Here is a 25,719-nt window from a genome sequence, read left to right on the forward strand (position 1 = left end):
AAAAAAAATGAACACAAACTGATATCAAAAATTCACTAGAGATTAGTTAAACTGAAGCTTGTAATGGTATAGATACCCATTAAGTATATATCCCAGGTGTTCAAATTCCATCGTGAGTACTAGGTAGGCATCGAATATTGGGGTAATAGTATCATTATGATTTCCAAGTATCTAAAACAGGGTTTAACTTTTTCTGCAATATTTTAAGTTTTAGCCCGTAAAACTATTTTTTTTATTTTTTACTTATTTTGTGGGGCTGTGTAATCTCTGATTTCAGATTATTTCTGCCATCAGTTTAAAATTATCAGCATAACTTGAATATTGCCAAATATCAAATGAAAAAATAAAAACTCGAACAACTTTTGGATTTTTATAAAACACAAAAAATGAAATATTACATATAAAGTCACCAAAATTTTTTAGTTTTATATTAAACAAAAAAATTGAGTTATTACATGCAATTGAGATGTACATATTCTAACAAAGATATAATAGAATTTCTTACACTTTAGATAGTTTTTATTTTACTTCTCTTTATATATTTTTTGTAATGATTGTGTAAGCATTACATGAATCTATCTATTCTTTGTATAAATCTCTTAAAGAAAATATTGCCATATTTTTACAAGTTGTAACTGTCAGTTTTGTCTAAATTTGGATGTTCTTAGAAGGAGCATATTTGAATTTGGTTTGTACGGAACCATCATTATAAGTCTTCGGTATGTTGCAGTGAAGGTTATTGGTAGTAGTAAGGTATGTATTGAATAACTGGATTGTAACCAAAGCTACTTTCTCCTTCCACGTAAGGATTCTTTGGGTTGGTAATTAATACATCTGTATAGGAAACTACGACTGAGTTCTCTAAAGGTATTCCAAAATAGTTGTTTATGGATTCCATTTTATGTTTTATTGTACTCACTGTTAGGGTAACGAAAGGTTTATTTTTTTGGTTTATTCCAAAGCCATATGGTAGAATTAAATCATTATGTGTTGCTCTATTAGCTAGTGGGGTAAGAGGAGGTCTTTCTTTTCCTTCCCTTGCAAGATGATAAGGTAACCGATAGATTTGTTTGTTATTAGGATTATTTACAGAATTGTACTTTGAAGTAAAAGATGTCACTTTTTGAACATTTTCAGGGGAATTGTTTACTGAAATGTCAACAAATTTTGGCTCTCGTTGTACTACATAATCATAAAGTAAGCTTCTAGCGTATTTGCTATTATGATCTACAATGTTGTCGGTAGAAGAAGCATCCATCATGTTATATATTTTTGAATAATTAGCTACTGGTGTATCCATAGGCTTTGTTGTTCCTTCTACAGCGTTGAAGGTCATGGTAGTAGACATTACATCATCTTTTGTTCCAAAATTGGGTATTGACATAGGAAGAGTGGTTTGTTCTCTCTCAGTAACCTGTTTATTATTATAGTGTTTTACAAATCTGTACGTCGTGGAACCACTAAAAGGCAAGTTATTAAATAGTTGTGTAATTTTGTGGTTTTCGACGAACGTGTAGGTTGGAGTCGTAGACATTACATCGCTGTTAATCGTAGAACTGTCTACTGAAACATCAATAGGTATTTGTTCCATTTGTGCGGTAGAGAATAAAGGTAAGCTCTCAAAGTGTTTTCCATTGTAGTTTCCTTCAATGGTATCGGCCTGAGAAGCAGATGCTAAGTAATTGTTTATTGCCGACTTAACCGTTGATATATTTGTTGTCGAATTGAGTATTGGGATATGAACATAATTCCGTTCTTCTTCAAAGTCGGAATTTATAGTATGAGTCCTATTGTCCATATATGTTCTTTCTGGACCTACTGAACCACTAGAAGGCAAGTTGTCAAATAGTTTTGTACTGTTAAGGTCTTCGACGAAGGTATAGGTTGGAGTAGTAGACATTACATCGCTATTAATCGTAGAATTGTATACTGAAACATCAATAGGTCTTTGTTCCATTTGTGCGTTAGAGACTAAAGGTAAGTCCTCAAACTGTGTTCTATTGTAGTTTCCTTCAATGGTATCGGTCTGAGAAGCAGATGCTTTCTTATTTTTTATTTCAGACTTAATCGTTGATGTATTTCTTGTCGAATTGAGTATTGGGATATGAACAGAATTCCGTTCTTCTTCAAAGTCGGAATTTATAGTATGAGTCCTATTGTCCATATATGTTCTTTCTGGACCTACTGAACCACTAGAAGGCAAGTTGTCAAATAGTTTTGTACTGTTAAGGTCTTCGACGAAGGTATAGGTTGGAGTAGTAGACATTACATCGCTATTAATCGTAGAACTGTCTACTGAAACATCAATAGGTCTTTGTTCCATTTGTGCGTTAGAGACTAAAGGTAAGTCCTCAAACTGTGTTCTATTGTAGTTTCCTTCAATGGTATCGGTCTGAGAAGCAGATACTTTGTTATTTTTTATTTTAGACTTAATCGTTGATGTATTTCTTGTCGAATTAACTATTGGGATATAAACAGGATTCCGTTCTTCTTCAAAGTCAGAAGATGTAGTATAAACTTGTTGAATCTTATCTGTAACAAAGTTATAAGCTGATGTAGCAGGCATTATGTTCAACTTTTGTTCATAATTATATGTAGGATCAGTTATGATCTTCTCTTCTTGTTGCGTTAAAAAATTGAAAGGTTTATTAATAACTGGTTTAATGCTGACATTTTCTATAAATCTGTAATTTTCAGTAGTAGACAGTGGAACACTTTTTATTTTAGAATTTAGTAGTGAAATATCAACATGTTTTGGTTCTAATGTTACTTTAAAATGGCTAAGCAAACCACCAACTTGTTTTCCATCGTGGTATTCAACATATTTGTACGTTGACGAAGTGGGAATTAAGTTATCCTTTATAGACGAGTTAATTATTCGAATCTGTGGTATTACTAAATCGTCAATTAAAAAATGCATAGGAGTTTGTGCTTGTTCGACATTAACATTAGTAATATCGTCCTCATTTTCCATTAAAGAACCGTTTGCTGGAATTTCAGACCTCTTGAGTTCAAGGTTTATTGTATGGTTCATTTTGGGATGGTGAAGAACATATTTGTCTGTCGGATCTATAAATTGTCCACTTCTAAGTTTGATTTTATGTTCTTGTACGGGATTTCGTCTGTAAAAGGAATCCACATGTGTTCCGTCCCGTTCTACTGAACCACTAGAAGGTAAGTTATCAAATAGTTGTGTACTGTTGTCCCCTACTAAGGTAAAGGTTGGAGTAGTAGACTTTACATCGCTGTTTATTGTAGAATTGTCTACTGAAATATCAATAAGACTTTGTTCCATTTGTGCGTTTAAGTCTAAAGGTAAGCCCTCAAACTGTTTTCTATTGTAGTTTCTTTTAAAGCTATCGGTCTGAGAAGTAGGTACTATGTTCTTTTTTATTGCAGACTTAACCGTCGATATATTTCTTGTCGAATTGACTACTGGGACATGAACAGGGTTCCGTTCTTCTTCAATGTCGGAAGTTGTAGTATGAACTTGTTGAATCTTATTATCTGTTACAAAGGTATATGCTGATGTAACTGTCATTATATTTAAATTTTTTTCATACTTAGCTGTTGGTTTATTAAGGATCTTTTCTTCTTGTTGTGTTAAAATACTGAAAGGTTTATTAAAAACTGGTTTAATGTTTTCATTTATTATAAAGTTGTAATTTTGAGTAGAAGACGTTTCATCACTTTTTATTTTAGTATATATAGAATTTATTAATGAATTATCAACAGGTTTTGGTCCTACAGGTACTTTAAAATTGCCAAGCAAATCATTACCATGTTTTCTATCATGGTATTTAACGTCTTTGTATGTCGCAGCAGTGGGCATTATATTATCCTTTATAGACGAGTTAATTATTCGATTCTGTGGTATTACTAAATTGTCTGTTAGAAAACTTTGATCTGTGAGAATTTGTGTTTGATTGACATTAACATTAGAAGGGTCCTTTTTGTCCATTAATGAACTGTTTGTTGAAATTTCAGACTGCTTGGGTTCAAGATTTATTGTATGGTTCATTTTGGGATGGTGTACAACATATTCGCTGGTCGGACTCATAAATTGTCCACTTCTAAGTTTGATTTTATGTTCTTGTACAGGATTTTCTGAGGACGAATTAATTTGTGGTAGAGAGTTGTGGCGTCTATTGGAAACTAATTTGCTTCTAATTTTGGAATTGGTATTCAACGTTGGTTTATGTTGCCCTGCGGTAGATTTCGACGGAATATAAGATAACTGACTTTTAGGAAAACTAATTGGTTGACTTTCATTTTTGACTGCAAGCTTCTCTAAAGAAATATGTTCGTGCATGCTACTATTTTTTATTGCAGGCAATTGTCTTTCACGTTTCTGTAATGATTTCTTCTTAACGGTACCAACTATAATATTTCCGTGTTTCGTTGGAAATTTTGATGACGAGACGTGCTGGCTTCTATATTTTTTTGAGGGCAGCTCAAATAGATTTTTTATGTACTTATTTTTAAGATTGTCAACTGACTTTTTTTGTGTTTTCACAAATTTTTTTATAGAGGGACTAACTGGCTTACTCTCTTTTCTTGTTACATAATTATATGGCCAAATATTTTTCACTTTATGGTCTGATTTTACTTTGGAGTCCTTTTTTGGAAGTTTGGAATTAGGATTAAAAACATAACCATTGTAAGGAGTATTAAATTGTTTGGTTACTTTAGGCAACCACAGAGGATATATTTTAATATTATCTTCCAGTATGTCATTAGACCACGGTGGTAAGATTAATTTACTTCTTATTTTTTCGAGTATAGATTTAAATATTGATGTGTCAAACAACTTGTTCGTAGGTTCGTTCATTTGCGAATTGTGTTGCAAAATACTAATCCAATTATTTTCATGTCTACCTAATTTATCACCTCTATGGGTTTTAGAAATTCGTTGTCCATAAGATAAAGGCTTGTCTTCTTCTAGAAATACCTGAAATATTTTAGAAAAAAAATTACTGAACAAATTTTAATAAAGAAAGGAAATATATAAGAATACAAGGTGCACGTATAAAATAATATTTTTTGAATTTTTATAAGTAAAAGTGACGTTGTAGCACTATTGCAGGTCTTCCAATAGCGTACAAAATATTTCATAAGAAGTTTCGATAAAGCTATAGTAAAATTCCACTATTTGGAAGAGTGATTTCATCGTTTAAACGCCGATTGTCCTTAAATTTAAATGTACTCACCGGCCCCCGAAAACTACCCGTTTAATTTGCGTTTTCTCATCAGAAATCATAAAATGTATAATTATTATTATAGTACATTTATTTGTGCTTCTCTATAGCAGACGTAACCACAAGAGGCCGTACAGTGTAGCCGATTCTTGTTCACAAGTAGCAGTTATGGTCATACAAACCTGAATTCTTCGACCCAGCGATTATAATTGACATAAAAATTAAAAAAAAATGAGTTTTTTCAATAGTAAAAATTGAGCACAAAATTGTATTGAAATAAATTTTATTAACATGTTCAGTTTTTTTACATATTTAAGTTTATAAAATAAAAATTGATATGTTACATTTCATTCCCATTCCGTTTCAAAAACTTGGCAACTTGGGAATTTGTAAAGCATCGTAGCGGTAATACCACCTAGTGATGTAACGAATATTCGCATTCGCATTCGCATTCGCGAAAATTTGTGTATGTATAGACAATATTTGAATATGTATAAAAAAAAATAATTTGAAGATTATGTTAATAAAATTAAAATCCATTCACTTCTCAGTTTTTTTATTAAGAAAACTCACTTTATTTTACAAGCTTAGAAAACTATAAAATTAGAAAACAAAAAATAAATGATGCAGTGTAAACAAACAAAAACAAATTATTCTCTGAAACTTTTATTATCCAAAAGTTTTTAATTTTAGACAATCATCTTGAAAAAGTCTAAGAATTATTAAACTACAAATTAAAAATAGTCTATGTGTTTTTATGTAAAGAGTTTAAACAAACAAACATAAACAGTTCGACTTCAGTTAGATAAGTTCAGATAAAGTTATTAATTCAGCTGATTTTTATTTTCGGAACAAGATACATATTATAATGTACACTACACTGTAAAGTAATACAGTACATGATTTGTATAATTGTTCTGAAAATTGCTGAATTAATAAATTTATCTGAACTTATCTAACTACACACCTCACGCAAATGAGACTGCCGGTAGTGCCGGAGACAATTAAAATTGCCAAATTAACAAAAACTGAATATTCGCATTCGTATTCGCGAATGTCGGTGGCATATATTCGCATTCGCATGTTCAAAAACTGACATTCGTTACATCACTAAATACCACCGCACCTGCCGAAACAAGAAACGTTCATTTACATAAGCGGTGCTGGCGGGAGCGCTTCTGTTGCCTTTTGTGATTATATTTTTGAGGTTGAAGTTTGTGGTGATAATCCTAGTGTTAGTGGAGCTTGTCGTTTTATAGTAAATTTTTAATTATATTTTGTGATTATTAAAATATAATGGACGAACATCCGAGTTGTTCCAAGAGAAGACAGCAAAATATTAACGTCAGAAGAGAAGGTAGTGATACGATATGAAAGAATTAAATTGCAGGATGCAGAAAAATGGCATCAAATATTAGCCAAGCGGTCGATATTTGTAGCAGTTTAACAAAAGTATCCATTAGCTGTATTTATCATGTGCCTAAAAGTACATCGGAAAATAAAAAGCAAGTAAAATGTAAAACTAGAGGTAGAAAAAACATTGTTTTGGATGACGAGAAAAGACATTTTATTTTCGGAGTAAAATTCCAACACTGAAAAAATTTCTAAAGGGCTCGAAAACAATTACTTTTTACCCAAAATATCTCGTAGAGTATTAATCAGAACTATGCGCGAAATGAACTTTCGATATGTAAAAACAGAAAAAGTGTGTTATTGAAAAAAAAAAAAAGAAATTATTGTGTGGAAAAGAAAATATTTTAAAGAAATACGCACACTTCGCAGCATTAAACGGAAAACATATTATTTAGATGAAACCTGAATTAACGAAGGTCATACAGTTGGAAAAGATTGGCAAGATTTAAATGTCAAAGGTAAACGTGAAGCAATTATAGAAGGCTGCTTTACAGGATTAAAAGCTCCAGCAGGAAAGGGACGACGTTTAATCATTATCCATATAGGAAGTGATACAGGGTTCCTTGATGATGGCTTGCTTCATATAAGTCAAGAAAAACAGGAGATTATCATAAAGAAATTACTTCCGAAGTATTTGAGCGCTAGTTTAGGAGAATCTTAACAAAATTAGAACCTGATCAGGTCACGTCAATAGACGTTTTAGCGTACCTTTCGCGACAGCCGGGTAGCATTAATAACTTTTCTGCAAATTTATTTATTTTTGTATAGCTTTTTATAACAATAAAACACTGAAAACTTTGTTTTCGAAACTTCCATAAAATTTATTATAAATCTTATCACTACAGCTGTTTCGGCAGAGTACCTTTTACAAGTGATCTATTTTTAGTATGCATTTACACAGTATAGTCTTTAACCAAATAGGTTGAGGAGGTGAGAACTGTTTGTCTCAAGTTGGTTAAAGACTTTAAAGTGGTTTCGTTAAAGACTATAAAGTGTAAATGCATACCAAAAATAGATCACTTGAGAAAGGTACACGAAACAGCTGTAGTGATAAGATTTTATAATTAATTTTGTGGAATCGAAAACAAAGTTTTCAGTATTTTATTGTTACATAAAATGAATTTCCATCAAGTAACGGTCGAATCCATCAATTATAGCTTTTTGCTTATGGCATTCTGTATTTTTAGGGGAATGTAGGGAATAAGCCACAAACTATATTCAAATCTTTAATTTACTGACATTTCGATCTATATTCCAGAGACCGTTTTTAAAGTTAGAAAAAAAAAGCAAATAAATAATATAAGATTATATAAATATATAATAATAAACAAATAAAATACATGTAACTATCGTGTATATCTTTGAAAACGTTCTTTGGATATAGAGATCGAAACGTCAGTAAAAACCTGTAAATAAATTTATATTGTTACCTATTTCGAACAAATATTATTTAAAAAATATAATATAATTAACGTTTAAATAAAAGTGAGTGTACGCCACCGGATTTTCATACGTCTTTCCCCACTTCTCTGACTTCAAACGATAAAATCACTCTTCCAAATAGTGGAATTATAGTATACTTATATTGAAGAAAACCTGTTTATAGTTTGTACCATGTTAATGTAGGAATATGATTATTATTGACATTTAGGTTAATTACAATAAATAATTTTAAGATTAGTAGGTAATAGTTAAACCTTCCTAAAACCTCGATCGTCGATGAAAGCCGGCAACTCAGAGATTCAGTTGTTTTTCTTCTTCTTCTTCTTCTAATGGCGCTACAACTCTTGGTGAGTCTTGGCCTACTTAACAATGTTCTTCCATTCTGCCCTGTCGGATACTTTCCTTCGCCACTGTCTGATGTTCATGGTTTTAAGATCCCTCTCTACGTCGTCTATCCATCTTTTACGGGGCCTTCCTCTTGTTCTGTTTCCTTGGGGCTTCTATCGTTGTTTTTCTATCGAAGTAAATAGAACACGACTCACATAAACACATTGTAAATATTTTACATTTTTTAGACAGTAGTTTTTTTTCTACAGTGAAAACAGGAAGCTGTAAAATTTTATTACATCTTTCCGTGTAAGATAAAATACTTAAATCCGTCCAATTATTTCATTAGATTATCAAAGCAGTAATTACGTATTTTAGTGATGTGAGCAATATGGAAGGCAAGAGCAGTCAAAGTAAACGATGACCAAATTTTTCGATGGGAGAAAAACCTATTATATACAATAAAAAGAAAGAAATAAAAATATGTTGGTCAACGATGGAGTTACTCTGTGTAGTGATTTGAATTAAGTGTCGACGAGAACTGCATACAGAATTCTAAAAAAATTTAAACAAAGGGAAGGCCAATCGGAAAATGTATCTCTTGAAAACATTGAAACTAGAGCTAGCAAATGCATCCAGCTTGAAGATGACACCAAATATGCTTCTTCTTCTTTGTGTGCCGTGCTTTTATTCAAGCGTTGGCTATCGTCATATTGACAAGCTGATGAAATGATTCTCGGTCGGCAGCTAGATGAAACAGTTCCTCGACCGTTCGACCTGTCCATTGTCTAATGTTACGCAGCCAGGACAGTTGTTTTCTTCCGACCCAACGTTTTCCTTCGATTTTACCCTGAATGATTAACCGGAGTAAGCGATATTTAGATCCTCTCATTATATGACCGAAGTATTGGACCTTTCTCATTTTGATGATGTTGATCAATGCTCGCTCTTTGTGCACGGTCTCTAGCACGCGTTCGTTAGATATGTGTGCTGTCCACGGGATTCTGAGCATGCGACGGTAACACCATAACTCAAACGCTTCTAATTTGTTAAGATTTTTTATTTTTGTTGTCCAGGTTTCACATCCATAGAACAAAGTGGACCAGACGTAGCATTTTAATACTCTTAGACGTGTGGTCAATGACAGACTTCTACTGCCTAATACAGAACGCCAGTTACTAAAGTTTTTCCGTGCGAGTTCTATTCTGGTTGAAATTTCCTCGTCACTTTCAACCCTGCAGTCAATCCAGCTACCCAGATATCTAAAGTGTTCCACCCTTTCCAGGATTTTGTTATCTAATCTTAGTACTGAGTCTTCGATATTAATTTTTCCGACCACCATCCATTTTGTTTTTTTTTGCGTTGATTGTTAAGCCCTTTTCAGTGCATTCGTTGTTTACAGCATTCAGCAGGGTTTGAAGATCTTCTAGACTCTCTGCCATTATTGCGGTGTCATCAGCGTATCTGATGTTGTTAATAATTTCACCACCGATCTTAACACCTTCGCGGCGATTATTTAACGCTATTTCAAAAACTGGTTCAGTGTAGGCATTAAACAACATCGGTGACATAACACATCCCTGTCTGACACCACGCTTAATAGAAACTTTCCAAATATGCTATTCGGTCGAAATTCCACGTTTCTTTTTTCGGAACGAAATCCCAATCTTTAAGAAAGTTGAAGTCAAAATAAATGCCGATGATTCAATAGCTAAAATATTATGATGTGTTTTATTGCGAACATTAGAGCAAATTTACATCAAATATATGAAAAGAAGCAGGAACAGTGTTCTTATAGAAAAAGATGAAATTATCTTGTGACGGAAACATCACTTATAAGAAATCCGAGAGTATCGTCGTAAAGGGCGAAAAGTGTACTTTTCGCCCTTTAAAGTGAAAAAGTGAAATTATATGATAATTGGCTGAATCAAGGTCTGAAAAAGTGTGGTAAGGTTTTGAAATTAAAAGAAATTGAAATCTTATGGCAACGCTGATCTAATATTCTTTTCTATTGGTTCTAAGAACACGACGTTGTCATAAATGACTTTTACACAGAATATTATCATACTTTTAGATTTTTTCTATATATTGTATATAAATATTATACGCCTTCCTTTTTGGTCTTGCGTCCTGCATTTTACTATCTAGGGCTCTTTTTGTCTGCATTTTGCTGCATGTGAATGATATAAATATTAATTACTAGAATATCTATCATCACAAACTGGAAACGATCTCGTTATTCATTATCGCATTCACATTTCTGAGAATCTACTGCCTACAAATTTGATTCTCAACTATAACTGAACTAATCCTTCTGGATATTATTCTCACAATCTTTTAATGATGTAATCAATAGCGGAAGTATGCTATTTTGTAAAATTATTTTGAGTAGGATTATATGCCAAGTAATCCGTTATTCGACTGCTCTCATGCTATTCAGTGTGTTCCTAGATTTTTGTGCACTTTATTATTCTAAATTCTAATTGAATTCATTTGTTTTATATTGACATCTGTGAATGACGTCAACACATTGATGGTTGCTACTGTTACAATATTTTAATTTTAACTTTTTCAATTTTTAAATAGCGTTGGCTTCTGTCTTAATCGGACTAACACATAAAGTTACACTGACTGCTTTGTTTGGACTTCCGTCCTAACATGTCAATATTGTCATTTCAATCAGTTGCTTTCATCAGGTCCTCGTAGACACATCGTCTCAGGACCAGCACTTCACGTGGAGTCATACGTCGCCATGTTACCAAATCCATGAACTTTAACATCATAGAATGTATCACCATTATAATGTAAACCAAATTAAAAAACAATTTTTAATGGGTTTTTATCCACATATTTAGTTGCTCAATACATGTATACCCACCTAGTAAGTATTAACCACATTTTGTATTAACCTTGGTCAAAATTTAAATCTCATGTTCTTTTTAATTAAGTGGGTATATATTTTTTAGGTGCACTGATGATGGAATATGGATTCCGAAAACGTTTTGTGATATAGCCCGATTGGGTTTTTTTTTTTTAATTATATACCTTTTATAAAGGATTTTTAATAAAAAAAATTGTTATATATCGTATACAGCCAACTACAGGAACTTAGATTCCTTGGGGATTTTAAAAAAGGAGTACTTCTAATAGATTTACCAGAGAAAATAAGGCGATGGGAGGAGTACGTTAGAGAACTTTTCCAAGATGAAAGAGGTGAAATGCAGAAAATACAAGAATTAAATCCTTTAGAGAGACAGAAGATCACGATAGATGAAATCAAATATGCTATTAAAAACTCTAAAGACAATAAGGCAGCTCGATTAGATGAAATACCGGTAGAACTGTTAAAACTAGTGGAAGAGGATAACTTGGAAGTATTGGCAGATTTATTCAACACGGTGTACGATACAGAAATAATACCAAAAGAGTTGTTGAAGTCAGCATGTATAACCATCCCTAAAAAACAAGCAGCAAAAGAGTGCTCTGATTATTGAACACTGAGCCGCATGAGTCATACTTTAAAAGTACTGCTAAAAGTAATACATAAGAGAATATACGAAAGGCAGAGAAGAATATTAGCGAGACGCGGTTCGGGTTCCGAAATGGAATGGGTACTCGAGAAGGACTATTCGCCATAAACATATTGATTCAACTATGTCGGGATGTAAATGTTGATCTACTACACTTGTGCTTTGTTGACTACGAAAAAGCTTTCGATAAAGTAAGACATGAAAAACTAATATCAATACTTATGAACAAGCGCATTGACAGTAAAATCATAAATATAGTGCAGACATTATATTGGAACCAAAGTGCCATAGTTCAAATTGATTATATTCTGAAGAAATTTTTCAAAACACGCTCAATAATATCAAAGCGGGAGTTACCGTTAACGGAAAATTAATTAACAACGTACGATATGCAGACGACAGTGTGATCATAGCAACGAGTATAGAAGATCTACAACATCTTATCGAAAGCTTAAGTATGAATAGTGCTGAGATGGGAAATAATATAAACGCTAAAAAAACGAAGTACATGCTAATTACAAAAATACCACAAAATATACATCACCTACTGACAATCAATGGTAACGTGATAGAACAAGTAAAAAATATCAATACTTGGGAACTTTGATCAATGAAACCAATGATCATACTGCAGAAATAAACAGGCAAATAGAGATTGCCAGATCAGCATTTATACTGTTACGTAAAAATATGAGTCATAGTTTTAACCTTTAAAACATGTTTTTATTCACTAATAATTCTGTTTTATTGTAGAAATTTTAGCGAAGGATCCAGATTCAAATTATGGTGAATCATCCAACTAGATGCTTCTCGATTTTTCGATGCAAGACAATGCGATCTTTCGATGCTGTTCTAGTATATCAGGATTTCGTATATAAATACAACATTTTTATATGGAGGGCCAGTTAATTCTCAACACCCGCGCTCGCGAATTTGTTACGTACGGATATAATAAATTATTGTCAGATAAGTTAATATAAATAAAGAAATAAATTAAATCCGTAAGTGTTATAAATATTGAACCTTTTAATATATTCACAACAAATGGTGTCAGAAGTGGGATCGAACATAAATTAGACTTATAATAATAATACAAGTGAATATAAAATAAATTGTGAAAATGGCTACGATTTATGAGCTGACAGTGACTAATTTAAGAAGACATCTTGAAGACAGAGAATTAGCTTCTACCGGAAAAAAGGCTGAGTTAGTCCAACGACTAAAGAACGCTTTGCTAGAAGAAGGACTAGATCCAGAGACTTATATATTTGAAGATGCTGTCCTCTCGTCGATTTCGAAAGTTTCTTCTGATGTAGCCAAAGTTTCCGGCGACATCGCATCATTAGAGAACAAAGTTTCCGACGATATTTCGAAAGTGTCTTCTGATGTAGCCAAAGTTTCCGGCGACATCGCATCATTGGAGAACAAAGTATCCGGCGACATCGCTTCTTTAGAAAGCAAAGTTTCTAACGAGATTTCTTCTCTGGAAAGCAAAGTTTCTGCTAACATCTCTAAAGTCACTTCTGAAATATCTGCTCTTGACGATAGAGTGTCTTCGCTAAAAAACCAAGTTGCTGCCGATAAGTTGGCCTTCGAAGAAAAGATTAAAGAGATGGAAAGGAAGATGGAAGAAACAGGGACAGCAGAGAGAGGTAACAATCCGATTACAGTGGAGATAAAAGAAGACGAGACGAAATTTAAGTTGGAGACACGGCCGAAATTTGAAGGAAGTGGAGGTTCTATTCATGTTAAAGTCCCAACTTTCGACGGAAAATCATCATGGAACAACTACATGAAACAGTTCGAATCAGCCGCAAGAGCAAATGGATGGTCTGAAAAAGAAAAGGCTGTAAACCTGACTATCGCTCTTCGAGGAGATGCCTTAGATGTGCTTCAGACCATAGCCGTAGAGGAGACCGATGATTTCGAACAACTGAAGAAGAGGTTAAATATGCGATATGGCCACGAACATTTGGAGCATGTATATCAGTCACAGCTTAAAAATCGTAGACAGAAGAAAGATGAGGCTCTTCAAGAATATGAGGTAGATATTGCCAGATTAGTACGATATGCTTATCCAACAGCTCCCGAAGACATGATGGAAAAATTGGCCGTTCAAACGTTTATTGATGGTCTTCGTGATCATGAAATGCAGAGAACACTGCGATTAGCTCGTCACAAGACGCTGGTTGATGTCCTATCCGCCGCCCTCGAATACGAGTCAGCTACGCAGGCCTCTGGCGGGTACAGTAAAGTTAGGACTGTAAAAGAGGTAGGAGATGAAGATAAACTTGACCAGCTCGTTAATATGATGAAAAGCATGACATACAAGAAAACGAAGACCATCAGATGCTGGAATTGTGGCGAAATAGGACACGTACGAAGCTCCTGTAAGCACCCTAGGTACGACGCAAATCAAGAAACTCACCATCAGGAAAACTAGAACGGGTCAGCCTTAGGGGGGCAGCTTCGACCCAAAACTTTTCCAAAGACCCTCTCATACTAATAGCTTCTTTGAAATGTCGTGAAGATAGTGTATATGTAGATGGAGACATAAATGGTAAAAAGCATACGTTGTTGGTGGATACCGGAGCGACCAGAACCATTATACGCCCGACAGTTATAAACAGCCGAAAGAAACTGTTACCAACGAGGTTACGACTTCGGACCGCTACAGGTGAAAATGCCAACATTCATGGAGAAATCCAGGTACAATTGGGAATTGGGGCAGAAAAGTTTGTCCATACTGTTATAGTTGCTGACATCGAAGAGGATGTTATATTAGGAATGGACGTAATGAATATGCATGGATTCCAATTGGATTTTAAGAATAAGGTAATCAAAGTTGGCAACGAGGAGGTATTTCTCCATCCACATAATGACAACACTGTGCAAGCAGCCATTACAGAAGATACAGTCGTGCCTGCGAGAAGCGAAACGATCATAGTAGCGCGACTACAGGGAATTGTAGACGAAGGGAGACCTGTTATGATGGAGCCTTGGAACCACGACGATGAGGTTGGCCGTGGAATCATAATTGGAAAGGAATTGGTGACTTCGGCTAAAGAAATTCCTGTGAGACTTATCAATGTCAACGACTACCCAGTGACCATAAAGAAAGAGACAAAAGTAGGAACTTGTGTACCTGTGACATCCATAATTCGTCAGGCGACAACATCTGATAATTCCAACGACAAATTCGACCAAATGGTTGCAGTTGCAGGACAGTCTCTAAATCAGATGGAGAAAAGGAAATTAAGGGAATTTCTTCGGCAGTATCGTGATATTTTCGTACCGAAAGGAGGAAAGACGGGAAGAACTACCGTTGTTAAGCATAAAATTGATACTGGTAATGCTAAGCCAATTCGTCAAACAGCTCGACGATTACCACAGGCGAAGAGAGAGGAAGCTGAAACGATTGTTCAGGAAATGAAGAAAGACGGGGTGATAGAACCTTCTACGAGTCCATGGGTCTCTCCGGTGGTCCTGGTTAAGAAGAAAGACGGAACAACGAGGTTCTGTGTGGATTACCGTTTGCTGAACAACGTTACCAAGAAAGATAGTTATCCTCTGCCTCGGATCGATGACACATTGGACACATTGGCTGGAAGTAAATTGTTTTCTACTTTAGATTTGAAGTCTGGATACTGGCAGGTAGAAATGGACCCAGTCGATAAAGAAAAGACAGCCTTCACCACAGGATCTGGATTGTGGCAATTCAACGTTATGCCATTTGGACTTTGTAATGCTCCTGCGACATTTGAGAGGCTTATGGAAAATGTGTTGAGAGGGTTATCTTGGAAAACATGCCTGGTTTATTTAGATGACATAATCGTCTTGGGGGAGACATTCGAAGATCATTTGAGGAATTTAGAAAACGTTTTTAATCGACTTAAAGCTGCCCAATTGATGCTAAACCCCAAGAAGTGCCAGCTATTCCAAGGTAAAGTCAATTATCTGGGTCATATAGTCAGTAAAGAAGGAGTGGCCGTGGATAAGGGAAAAATCGATTCCATTAAGGAATGGCCAAAACCAACTGACAAACATCAAGTGAGAAGTTTTCTTGGACTATGTACTTACTACCGGAGGTTTATTAAGAAGTTTGCAGATATCGCTAAGCCATTAACGCGACTTACAGAGGAAGCAAGAGAATACCGCTGGGATATAGACTGCCAAAATGCCTTTGAAACGTTGAAAAAGCATTTAATAACAGCACCAATTTTGGGGTATCCACTGCCAGAAGGAGAGTTCATCTTAGATACGGATGCAAGTAACGTGGGAATTGGAGGAGTGCTGTCTCAGATTCAAGGAGGACAGGAACGAGTCCTCGGATATTTTAGTAAAGTCCTTTCAAAACCTGAGCGGAATTATTGCGTCACGAGAAGAGAACTTCTGGCAGTAGTGAAATCAGTAGAGCACTTCTATCAATACCTCTATGGAAGGAAGTTTTTAATCCGAACCGACCATGCCGCCCTTAAGTGGTTGATGCAGTTTAAGAATCCAGAGGGTCAGATAGCCAGGTGGATCGAACGACTCCAAGAATACGATTTTAAGATTGAGCACCGAGCCGGAGTTAGCCACAGAAACGCTGATTCTCTTTCCAGAAGGCCATGCCCAGCAGAGTGTCCTCACTGCAACAAAACGGAATCCAAGGAAGCAGCAGTGCTAAGAACGACGATTGTCAACGACGACTGGACGCCTACTAAGATAAGGGAAGAACAAGAGAGAGATCCAGTTATACAGAAAATCCGAAAATGGAAAGAGGAAAACCGTCGACCACCTTGGCAGGAAATATCAAACCTATGCTCAGTAGTTAAGACGTATTGGGCCCAGTGGGACTCATTTATCATCGAAGATGGCTTGCTTAAACGAGTCCTGGAAAATGATGACGGTTCAGAGAAGAGAAGACAGTTGGTGATCCCAAAGAGCAGAATAGCCGAAGTACTTCGTCAGTTACACGACAGTCCATCGGGAGGGCATTTTGGTGTAAGGAAAACCCTTCAGCGAATTCGGGAACGGTTTTATTGGATGAACAGTTCCGACGACGTAAAAGACTGGTGTAAGAAATGTACTATTTGTGCTACGAGTAACGGGCCTCACCGGAAAAGGAGAGCTCCTATGAGACAATATAATGTTGGAAGCCCGTTTGAAAGAATAGCTTTGGACATTGCAGGGCCATTTCCAGAAAGTGAAAATGGGGGCAAGTACATGTTGGTAGTAATGGATTACTTCACTAAGTGGGTCGAGATTTACGCACTTCCAGACCAGAAGGCCGCCACCGTTGCAGATAAGTTGATCCAAGAATATATCAGCCGATTTGGAGTGCCTTTGGAGATCCATAGTGACCAAGGCAGGAACTTCGAAAGTGATCTATTCCAAGGAATATGTGATAGACTAGGCATGAAGAAAACAAGAACTACCGCGTATCATCCGCAATCGGATGGTATGGTAGAACGAATGAATAGGACAGTTGGCAAGTATTTGACAAAGATGGTGTCCGATCATCAGCGAGACTGGGACCAATACCTTCCGTTCTTCACAATGGCCTACAGATCTGCTGTTAACGAATCAACGGGCCAGACACCAGCCAGAGTCCTATTCGGACGCGAAATGCGACTACCTTGTGATCTAGAATTTGGGTGTCGACCTGGAGAAGATGTAGCAGGTGAAGATTATGTGATCGAATTACGAAGAAGAATGGACGATGTACATGAGTTGGTCCGTTCCCACCTTCAGATCGCTAGCGACCGAATGAAGAAACGGTACGATACACAAGCCGAAAAGGGTTGCTTTAAGAAGAACGACAAAGTATGGCTGTATAATCCCAAGAAGCGAAAAGGTTGTTCTCCCAAATTGCAGCAGTTTTGGGAAGGTCCATACCTCATCATGGAGAAGATCAACGATGTCATCTACCGAATAAGCAAGATTCCGAGGGGAAAGCCGATGATAGTACACCATAACCGGTTGGCATCTTTCGAAGGTGACCACGACGTAGATGAAGAAGTGGAAGTAAACCAAGTCCAAGATGTGTTTGACCTCACGTTTGAGGAATTCATGGGTGCCTATGGAGGTACCGGTAAAGCGAGACATGGTGTTACCACTGAAGAAAAGCAAGATCTACTCGCGCTCCCCGATGACTACTCGCTGGCCCTTACCATCCCGGCCAGTATCAAAGACGCACCAGGGTTGGCATCCGTCTTTCGAAGGAAGTTTGGTCGAGTTGCAGAACTTCAATGCCAAGTGCCAGCTCCCGGTAAAACCTTGAAACTCCAAGATGCATCACGTTACCTTTTCTACCTGGTAACAAAAGACACTGCCCGTGACCAACCTACCTACCGAGATGTATGGGAAGCCTTACTTCAATTGAGAGGGCACGTACTAGAGTCCGACGTGCAAAAGTTAGCCATGCCAAAGTTGGAGTGCCGCCAATTAGATTGGAGGGTTATCCGAAATATGGTGGAGGAGATCTTTAAAGACACCGAAGTCCAGGTGTTAGTCTGTTGCAATCCGCATAGTTACTGGTGCGGAGAGAAAACCGTCCCTTGTCATTTTTATACAACTGGAAGTTGTAAAAGAGGGTCCAGTTGCCGATACCAGCATACCGTTCCAGTTCTAGTCCCAACAAGGTTCCAGGAGGAACCATCTTTTGAGAGGGGGGCAATGTTACGTAAAAATATGAGTCATAGTTTTAACCTTTAAAACATGTTTTTATTCACTAATAATTCTGTTTTATTGTAGAAATTTTAGCGAAGGATCCAGATTCAAATTATGGTGAATCATCCAACTAGATGCTTCTCGATTTTTCGATGCAAGACAATGCGATCTTTCGATGCTGTTCTAGTATATCAGGATTTCGTATATAAATACAACATTTTTATATGGAGGGCCAGTTAATTCTCAACACCCGCGCTCGCGAATTTGTTACGTACGGATATAATAAATTATTGTCAGATAAGTTAATATAAATAAAGAAATAAATTAAATCCGTAAGTGTTATAAATATTGAACCTTTTAATAAATTCACAACAATACGAATGAAGCCACTCCTAACGTGCAAAAATCTAAATTTTGAGATCAGACTACATACTATTCGCTATTATATATTTTCAATATTATTATATGGAGCTGAGACTTGGACAATAAAAAAATGCGATTTAAAAAGAATCGAGGTTTTCGAACTCTGGTTATACCGCAATGTATTAAAAATATCATGGACTGATATAATTACAAATAAAGAAGTACTGGAGAGGGTTGGTAAAGAAACAGAACTAATCACTACTATACAAACCAGAAAACTGGAATACCTAGGCCACGTGGTGAGGGGACCAAAATATGAAATTTTGAGGCTTATAATACAGGGAAAGATTCAAGGAAAAAGATCTATTGGCCGAAGGCAGAACCCATGGTTGAAGAATCTACGTGATTGGTATCAATGCAGATCGATTGATTTGTTTAGAGCAGCAAGTTCAAAAATAAAAATAGCCATTATGATTGCCATTCTCCGTAGGGAGATGGCACTTTAAGAAGAAGAAGGCAAGATACTATAACATTATAGTAGTAAATGTATATGTTTTCACAAATAAAAAGATGAGAATGACGAATTTTATGAACAACTGCAAACAACTTATAATAAGATTAACAATAAATTTAGGAGGGATATGAAGATAATAATCGGAGACTTTATTCCTAAATTCGCAATGATAATACAGGACATGAACAAGTGATGAAAAAAAAGGGAATATCGGAATGACAATGGAAATCGACTAATCAAATTTTGCAAACAAAATGAACTTTTAATAGGTGGAAGCATATTTAAACATAAGCGGATACATAAGGGAACATAAAAATCACCAGAAAGGAGGTACAAAAACTTAATAATAAATAAGTAACAATTAAATATAAATAGAGAAGCTAGTTGCAAGATGTCAGAAGCTTAATAGGTGCTGATGTGGGGTCAGACCACATGCTAGTTAGAGCGAAACTAAAAATAAAATTAATCAGAGATAAAACCAAAAAACCAACAGAAGGAACAATTACAACGTTAATGCCCTAAAACAAGAAAGTATAAGAATTACATGCACTGAGAAACTGGCAATTAACCGAACATATCACAACAAACTGGAGAGGCAATGGAAGAAACATAGAAGCATTTTAAAAAAGTAATGATAAATACAGCGAATAAAACAATTGCAATTGTTTAAAAAAAGAGAAAATAAAAAATGGATAACTAAAGATGCTCTAAAACTGATAGAAAAAAGGAAAAAAAAATTAAAAAGAAGAAATCCTACAAAAGGAAGGATCGAAAGAAGAGAAGTTCGAAGATCGACCTACGAACACAATATACAATCATACGAAACCTAATAGGAAAAGTACAACGAAATATACGAGACGAAAGTTAGGGATAAACAAGGAAATCAAATATAAAATGAGAAAGAAATAACACAAAGATGAAAGGAACACTTCGAGGAAATTATATAAAATTACACTGTAGCATCCAAGGAGCGTCAAAAGACCAAGAAGATGTCCAAATTTAAGATGGGACCATGAGACTATATACATATAAGGAAACAGGCCGGTACAAGATGGCACAAAAAAGCGAATATTGGACGATCGATAATAATGATGATGATGAGACAGAATTGAAGGAAGTGAGTGGTGAGTTGTGTGAAAAATTCCAATAAATCTGAAAGGTAAATTTCATAATAACGTAAAGCCAGGTTATTGTATACGGTACTGAATGTTAAGCACACAAAAAGAAACAAGAACAAAATTGATTAGGAGAGGAGAATCGGTAGAGATGGTTAGACAGGATATTTGTGTGATAATATTTGTATGCATCAAAATGGAAACAAATGAAGAAAAGAATATTGAAAACAAAGATAATGATACAACTTTTAAAGAAACACAAACCAGTTCCCTGGTAGAATACACAATGTGGGACTGCTATTCATTTAAGTAAAACAATTTTGAGTCGATCATCATCAATCAGCCCTGAGTTGTCCATTGTTGAACATAGGCCTCCTCTAGACTTTTCCATCTGCTTCTGTTCTGCGCCTCTGCTATCCAATTGGTCACGATTCTTTTGAGGTCGTCGGTCCATCGCATTGAGGGGTCTTCCTCGGCTTCGCTTGTCAGCCCGTGGTCTCCACTCAAGCAATTTTTTTGTCCAACTGTCGTCTTTCATTCTTGCAACATGTCCTGCCCATCTCCATTTTTGCCTTGTAATATGTTCGATAATGTCTTCCACTCCGGTTCGTCTACGAACTTCCTCGTTTCTTATTCTATTTCTTAAGCTTATTCCAAGCATTGATCTCTCCATCTTTCGTTGTGTTCTTCTTAATTTTTTGGCTGATGTTTTTGTGAGAGTTAAGGTTTCTGCTCCGTATGTGAGGACTGGTAGAACGCACTGGTTAAAAGCTTTTCTTTTTAAATGGATCGGTATATTTATTTTAAATACGTCTCTCATTTTTCCGAATGCAGCCCAACCCAGACTTATTCTTCTGAGTAGCTCGCATGTTTGGTTATCTCGCGTTAACCTTATTTCGTGACCCAAATACACATATTTTTCCACAAGTTCTATGGGCGACTTTTCGATTTCTATTAGCTCATTGGGGACGAGATTGGTCATCATTTTTGTTTTTCCATAGTTTATTTTTAAACAGACTTTCTGGGTTACTTGCTGTAGTTGTTGTAGCATAATTCTGGCTTCTCCTAAGTTGTCTGTTATGAGAACAATATCATCGGCATATCTGAGATGATTGAATATCGTTCCATCGATGCTAATACCCTTTGATTCCCTCTCTAGCCATTTAAATGCGTACTCCATAACTGTTATAAATAGTTTTGGCGACAAGGTATCTCCTTGCCGCACCCTCTGCCAATTTTTATCTTCTCAGTCATGCAATGGAGGTTAACGGTTGTTGTCGCATTTTCGTATATATTTCGAATAATATTTGCATACCTGTGATCTATTCTGCATTCTGATAGTGCTTTTAAGATAGCAACTGTTTCGACTGTGTCAAATGCTTTGTGGAAGTCGACAAAGATAAGAGCAAGTGGTCTGTTATATTCGATAGACTTTTCAACTAGGGTTTTAAGGCATTGCAAATGGTCGTTTGTTCCGTGTCCCGCTCGAAATCCTGCCTGTTCTTCTGATTGATAGAAATCGAGTTTAACTTCTAATCTGTTTGTCAGTATTCGAGTAAAGAGCTTGTATAGGTGGTTAGGCAAACTAATTGGCCTATAGTTTTCGAGATCTGATTTATCCCCTTTTTTGTGGAGGAGGATTGTAACCGAATTCTTCCATTTACTTGGAATGTTTTCACTATGCAGACATAGATTAAAAAGTGTTTGAATTGGGACATCAAAAGTGGACCTTCTAGTTTAATTGTCTCAATGACTACACCATCATCCCCCGGAGTTCTATTATTTTTCATATTTTTGAGGACATGTTGAATTTCCTCTCGTGGTATATCTGGTATATCCTCCGATCCTACATTATGTATTGGTTGTTCGATGTGCTCTGGAATAACTTGACTTTTATATAATGTTTCATAGAAACTTTCCACTATATGTAATATGCTTGGTCTATCTGAGATAATATTTCCATTTTTGTCTTTAAGTTGGAAGATTTCTTTTTTGCCATTTTCCATTTTTCTCCTCAATGCTTTCATGCTTTTGTTGTCTTCTATAGTTTTTATAATTTTCTCGTTGTTGTATTTTCTAATATCCCATCTATTGGCTTCAGAGATTTCTTTATTGATGCTGTTTATATCTTGTGAGTCAACATTTCCTTGACTTCTCAGCATTCTACCATCTTCCATTTTTTGTTTCGTTTCTTTACTAATTTTTTGTTCTTTTCCATGTTTAGGGCCAAATTTTTCCTGAGCTTGTGTTAATGTATCTACTATTTCTTCGTTTAGGTTATTTACGTCTTCTCTTGTTGTATTTCTGAGTAAGTTACTGGTGATATATTTTTCAAAGTCAAGTTCATTCGTTGGGCGCATCCAAGGTTTGAATTTTTTACTTTTTATCATCTTCAGTCTTTCTTGCTCAATATTGATTTCTACAGTGGAATCAATACAAAAGTACAAAAATATTGATCTATTAACAGCGTACAAAAAATGTAGAGCTGAAGCAAGGAGAATCACACAAAAAGCAAACAAGAATCCTGTCAGGAATACATATCTAGCATTAACAGCAAATATATTATCGGTTTGAAAAAAAGTTAAAAAAATAACAGGGTAGCATACTTACCAACAAATTTTAAGTCTAGAAAGTCGGTCAGAGTCCAAAATGAGCACACTGAAAACTTTACAATAGTCCAAGGATTAAAGCAAGGAGACGGGCTGGCACCGACACTATTCAACCTGACCTTGAAATATGTGATAAGATAGCTGAATATAGGAAGAGGTAATTTCCTAACAAATAAATCAATACAGATTGCCGCCTATGCCGATGATATCAGCATCATGTCTCGCAGAACAGAAGAGGCGGCAGAAATACATTCACAATTGAAAACAAAGCAAAAGAGATCGGACTAGAAATAAATATTCAAAAGACAAAAAAATGAACACAGGCAAGAGCTAGGGGAAATAGTCGCACAGTTGAATTAGAGGACGATATTGAAACGGTAGAAAGTTTCACATATTTAGAAGTTGCATTAAAGACGGATGGAACAGAAGAACCAGAAATCCAAAGAAGAATAGTAAACGGAAACAAAGCTTATTTTTCACCCGATCATGTGTTCCGCTCAAAAAACACACACTGGAGATCGAAAATCAGGGTCTACAAAACTATTATCAGACCAATAGTATCTTATGCATACGAGACATGGGTGATGACAGAAGAGACAAAAAGAAAACTGGAAGTCTTCGAAAGAAAAGTCCTAAGAAATATATTTGGACCTATTAACGAAAACGGAATATGGAGATCCAGGTACAACCATGAACTCTACCAACTGTTCAAAGAGACACCGATCTAGGAATTCGTTAAACTTCAGAGACGGCGCTGGGCTGGTCTTGTAGTAAGAATCGAGACAGAAAGATTGCCGAAAAGAACGAATTTATCATGCAATGAACCTACTTAACTGCAAGAAATTTCCACCTTTATATCAATACAAAAATATATCTTCATCTTAACCTTGGATTATAAAAATTCCACAGTCAATTGCAGTCTATAACTATTCCAAAAAAATAGCACCAACCCTAATCTTATCATACAACTCTTCAGAAATCTAATTTACTCCCATTCCGATTACACAGTATACTATACAGACGCGCCTAAAACTGAAAATGAAGTCGGAGTGGTAATAATTAACAGAACAGAAATTCTCAAACATAGAATTCAAGATACTGCAACTATATTAACAGGAAAACAAATGCAAATAGGATGAACAAACTATTAATCTTGACAGATTCTATATCATCACTACAAATAATCAGGAAAATATACACGTAGCATTCATTAGCTTTATTAATAGAGGAAGAAGTAAATAAATTGCATACAAAAGATACAAGCACCAATGTTCTCTGGGTCCCATCACATGTAGGAATAGCAGGTAATGAAGCAGAAGATAAAAATGCTAAAGAAGCTATAAACGACAACAGTATATTTATATCACCCCAATCTAAGTAAGTAAGTAAGTAAGTAAGTATGGATCTAAAAAGCTACTTCATAAAGCATCTATTCGAAAACTGGAACAATAAATGGAAATCCACACCATCAAAACTTCAGGAGATAAAAAATAAGATTGGACCATGGCAACTACCCGAGGTATCCAGACGAAAGCGAATAAGTATTTCCCGTTTACTCAAGATACCCAGTTTTCTCAAGAACATTTGTTTAAGAAAGAAGAACGCCCAATTTGTGATGAATGCGGTTCACCCCTTACGGTAAAACATGTGCTAGTGAAAAAGTGCGAAAAGTTCAATTGTCACAGAATTAAATTTCATTTACCAAAGAATCTTAAAGACATTTTAAATAAAAAAAAACTATAGATAACCTACTTTTGTTTTTAAAATACTTGAATTTGCTAAGCAAAGTGTAGTTAACAACTGTTACATTCCGCTAATAACCTTAGTAGGTTAAAACAAGTTTTTTATAAATAAAAAAAAGATAATATATTGTTCCGAAGCTAAAAAATAAAAAGGGTAATGAACAAATTTGATCGATTTGTATTTCAAGTACGGTTTCCGAAATGGACATCGAAACGTCAAAATAAACTTATTTTAAAGTAAAATTATGGCTTATTCCTCGTGAAAACAGTAAATGGTATACAGATAATGATTTACTAAACTAACAAATATCCTTACCAGTAAATTGGATGCGCAGTTTACATTAGACAATTTATAACAAAAAATAATTAGGAAAAATGTAGATAAAATCATTTTAAACAGAGACTAAAATTATTTAATAACAATTCATTGTATTGCATTGTTACCCTTGATTATATGAGAAGGCGTTACTAAATATGCAATAAAATGGCAAATAACTAAATAATTACCTTCTTTTAAACAATAACTCTTTATAATAAAATAATTAAAAAATATAATTAAACTCAAATTTATTTTCAATAATTTGCAACAATTTGTACTTTGACAAAATTGACAAATTATCATAATGCAAAAGCGACGGTTATTGTTTAAAGGTAAAAATAAAAAAGTAGTTTTATAATCATGGATCAACATTTTATCATAGAATATGTTCGGAGCGACCTATCTTCCGGATTTTCGCAATACTTAATCACCCATGGACTTTGGTGTTGGATTGTAAACTATAATTTATTATAGTTTAAATAACATTATTTC

At 35.2% G+C, this 25,719-nt stretch overlaps 1 protein-coding gene across 1 annotated transcript; it reads right to left on the reverse strand.

The window, feature by feature from the left end:
• Positions 1–361: 361 nt before the first annotated feature.
• On the reverse strand, positions 362–25,358 carry LOC140437256 (uncharacterized). Its single transcript, XM_072526671.1, has 2 exons — positions 25,225–25,358; positions 362–4,951 (listed from the first exon to the last, which is right to left on the reverse strand). Exons 1-2 carry the CDS (start codon positions 25,297–25,299, stop codon positions 737–739), a joined length of 4,290 nt encoding a protein of 1,429 aa, XP_072382772.1. The 5' UTR covers positions 25,300–25,358; the 3' UTR covers positions 362–736.
• Positions 25,359–25,719: the final 361 nt, after the last annotated feature.

The sequence above is a fragment of the Diabrotica undecimpunctata genome, chromosome 3 (genome assembly GCF_040954645.1).
Source record: "Diabrotica undecimpunctata isolate CICGRU chromosome 3, icDiaUnde3, whole genome shotgun sequence".
Taxonomy (NCBI): domain Eukaryota; kingdom Metazoa; phylum Arthropoda; class Insecta; order Coleoptera; family Chrysomelidae; genus Diabrotica; species Diabrotica undecimpunctata.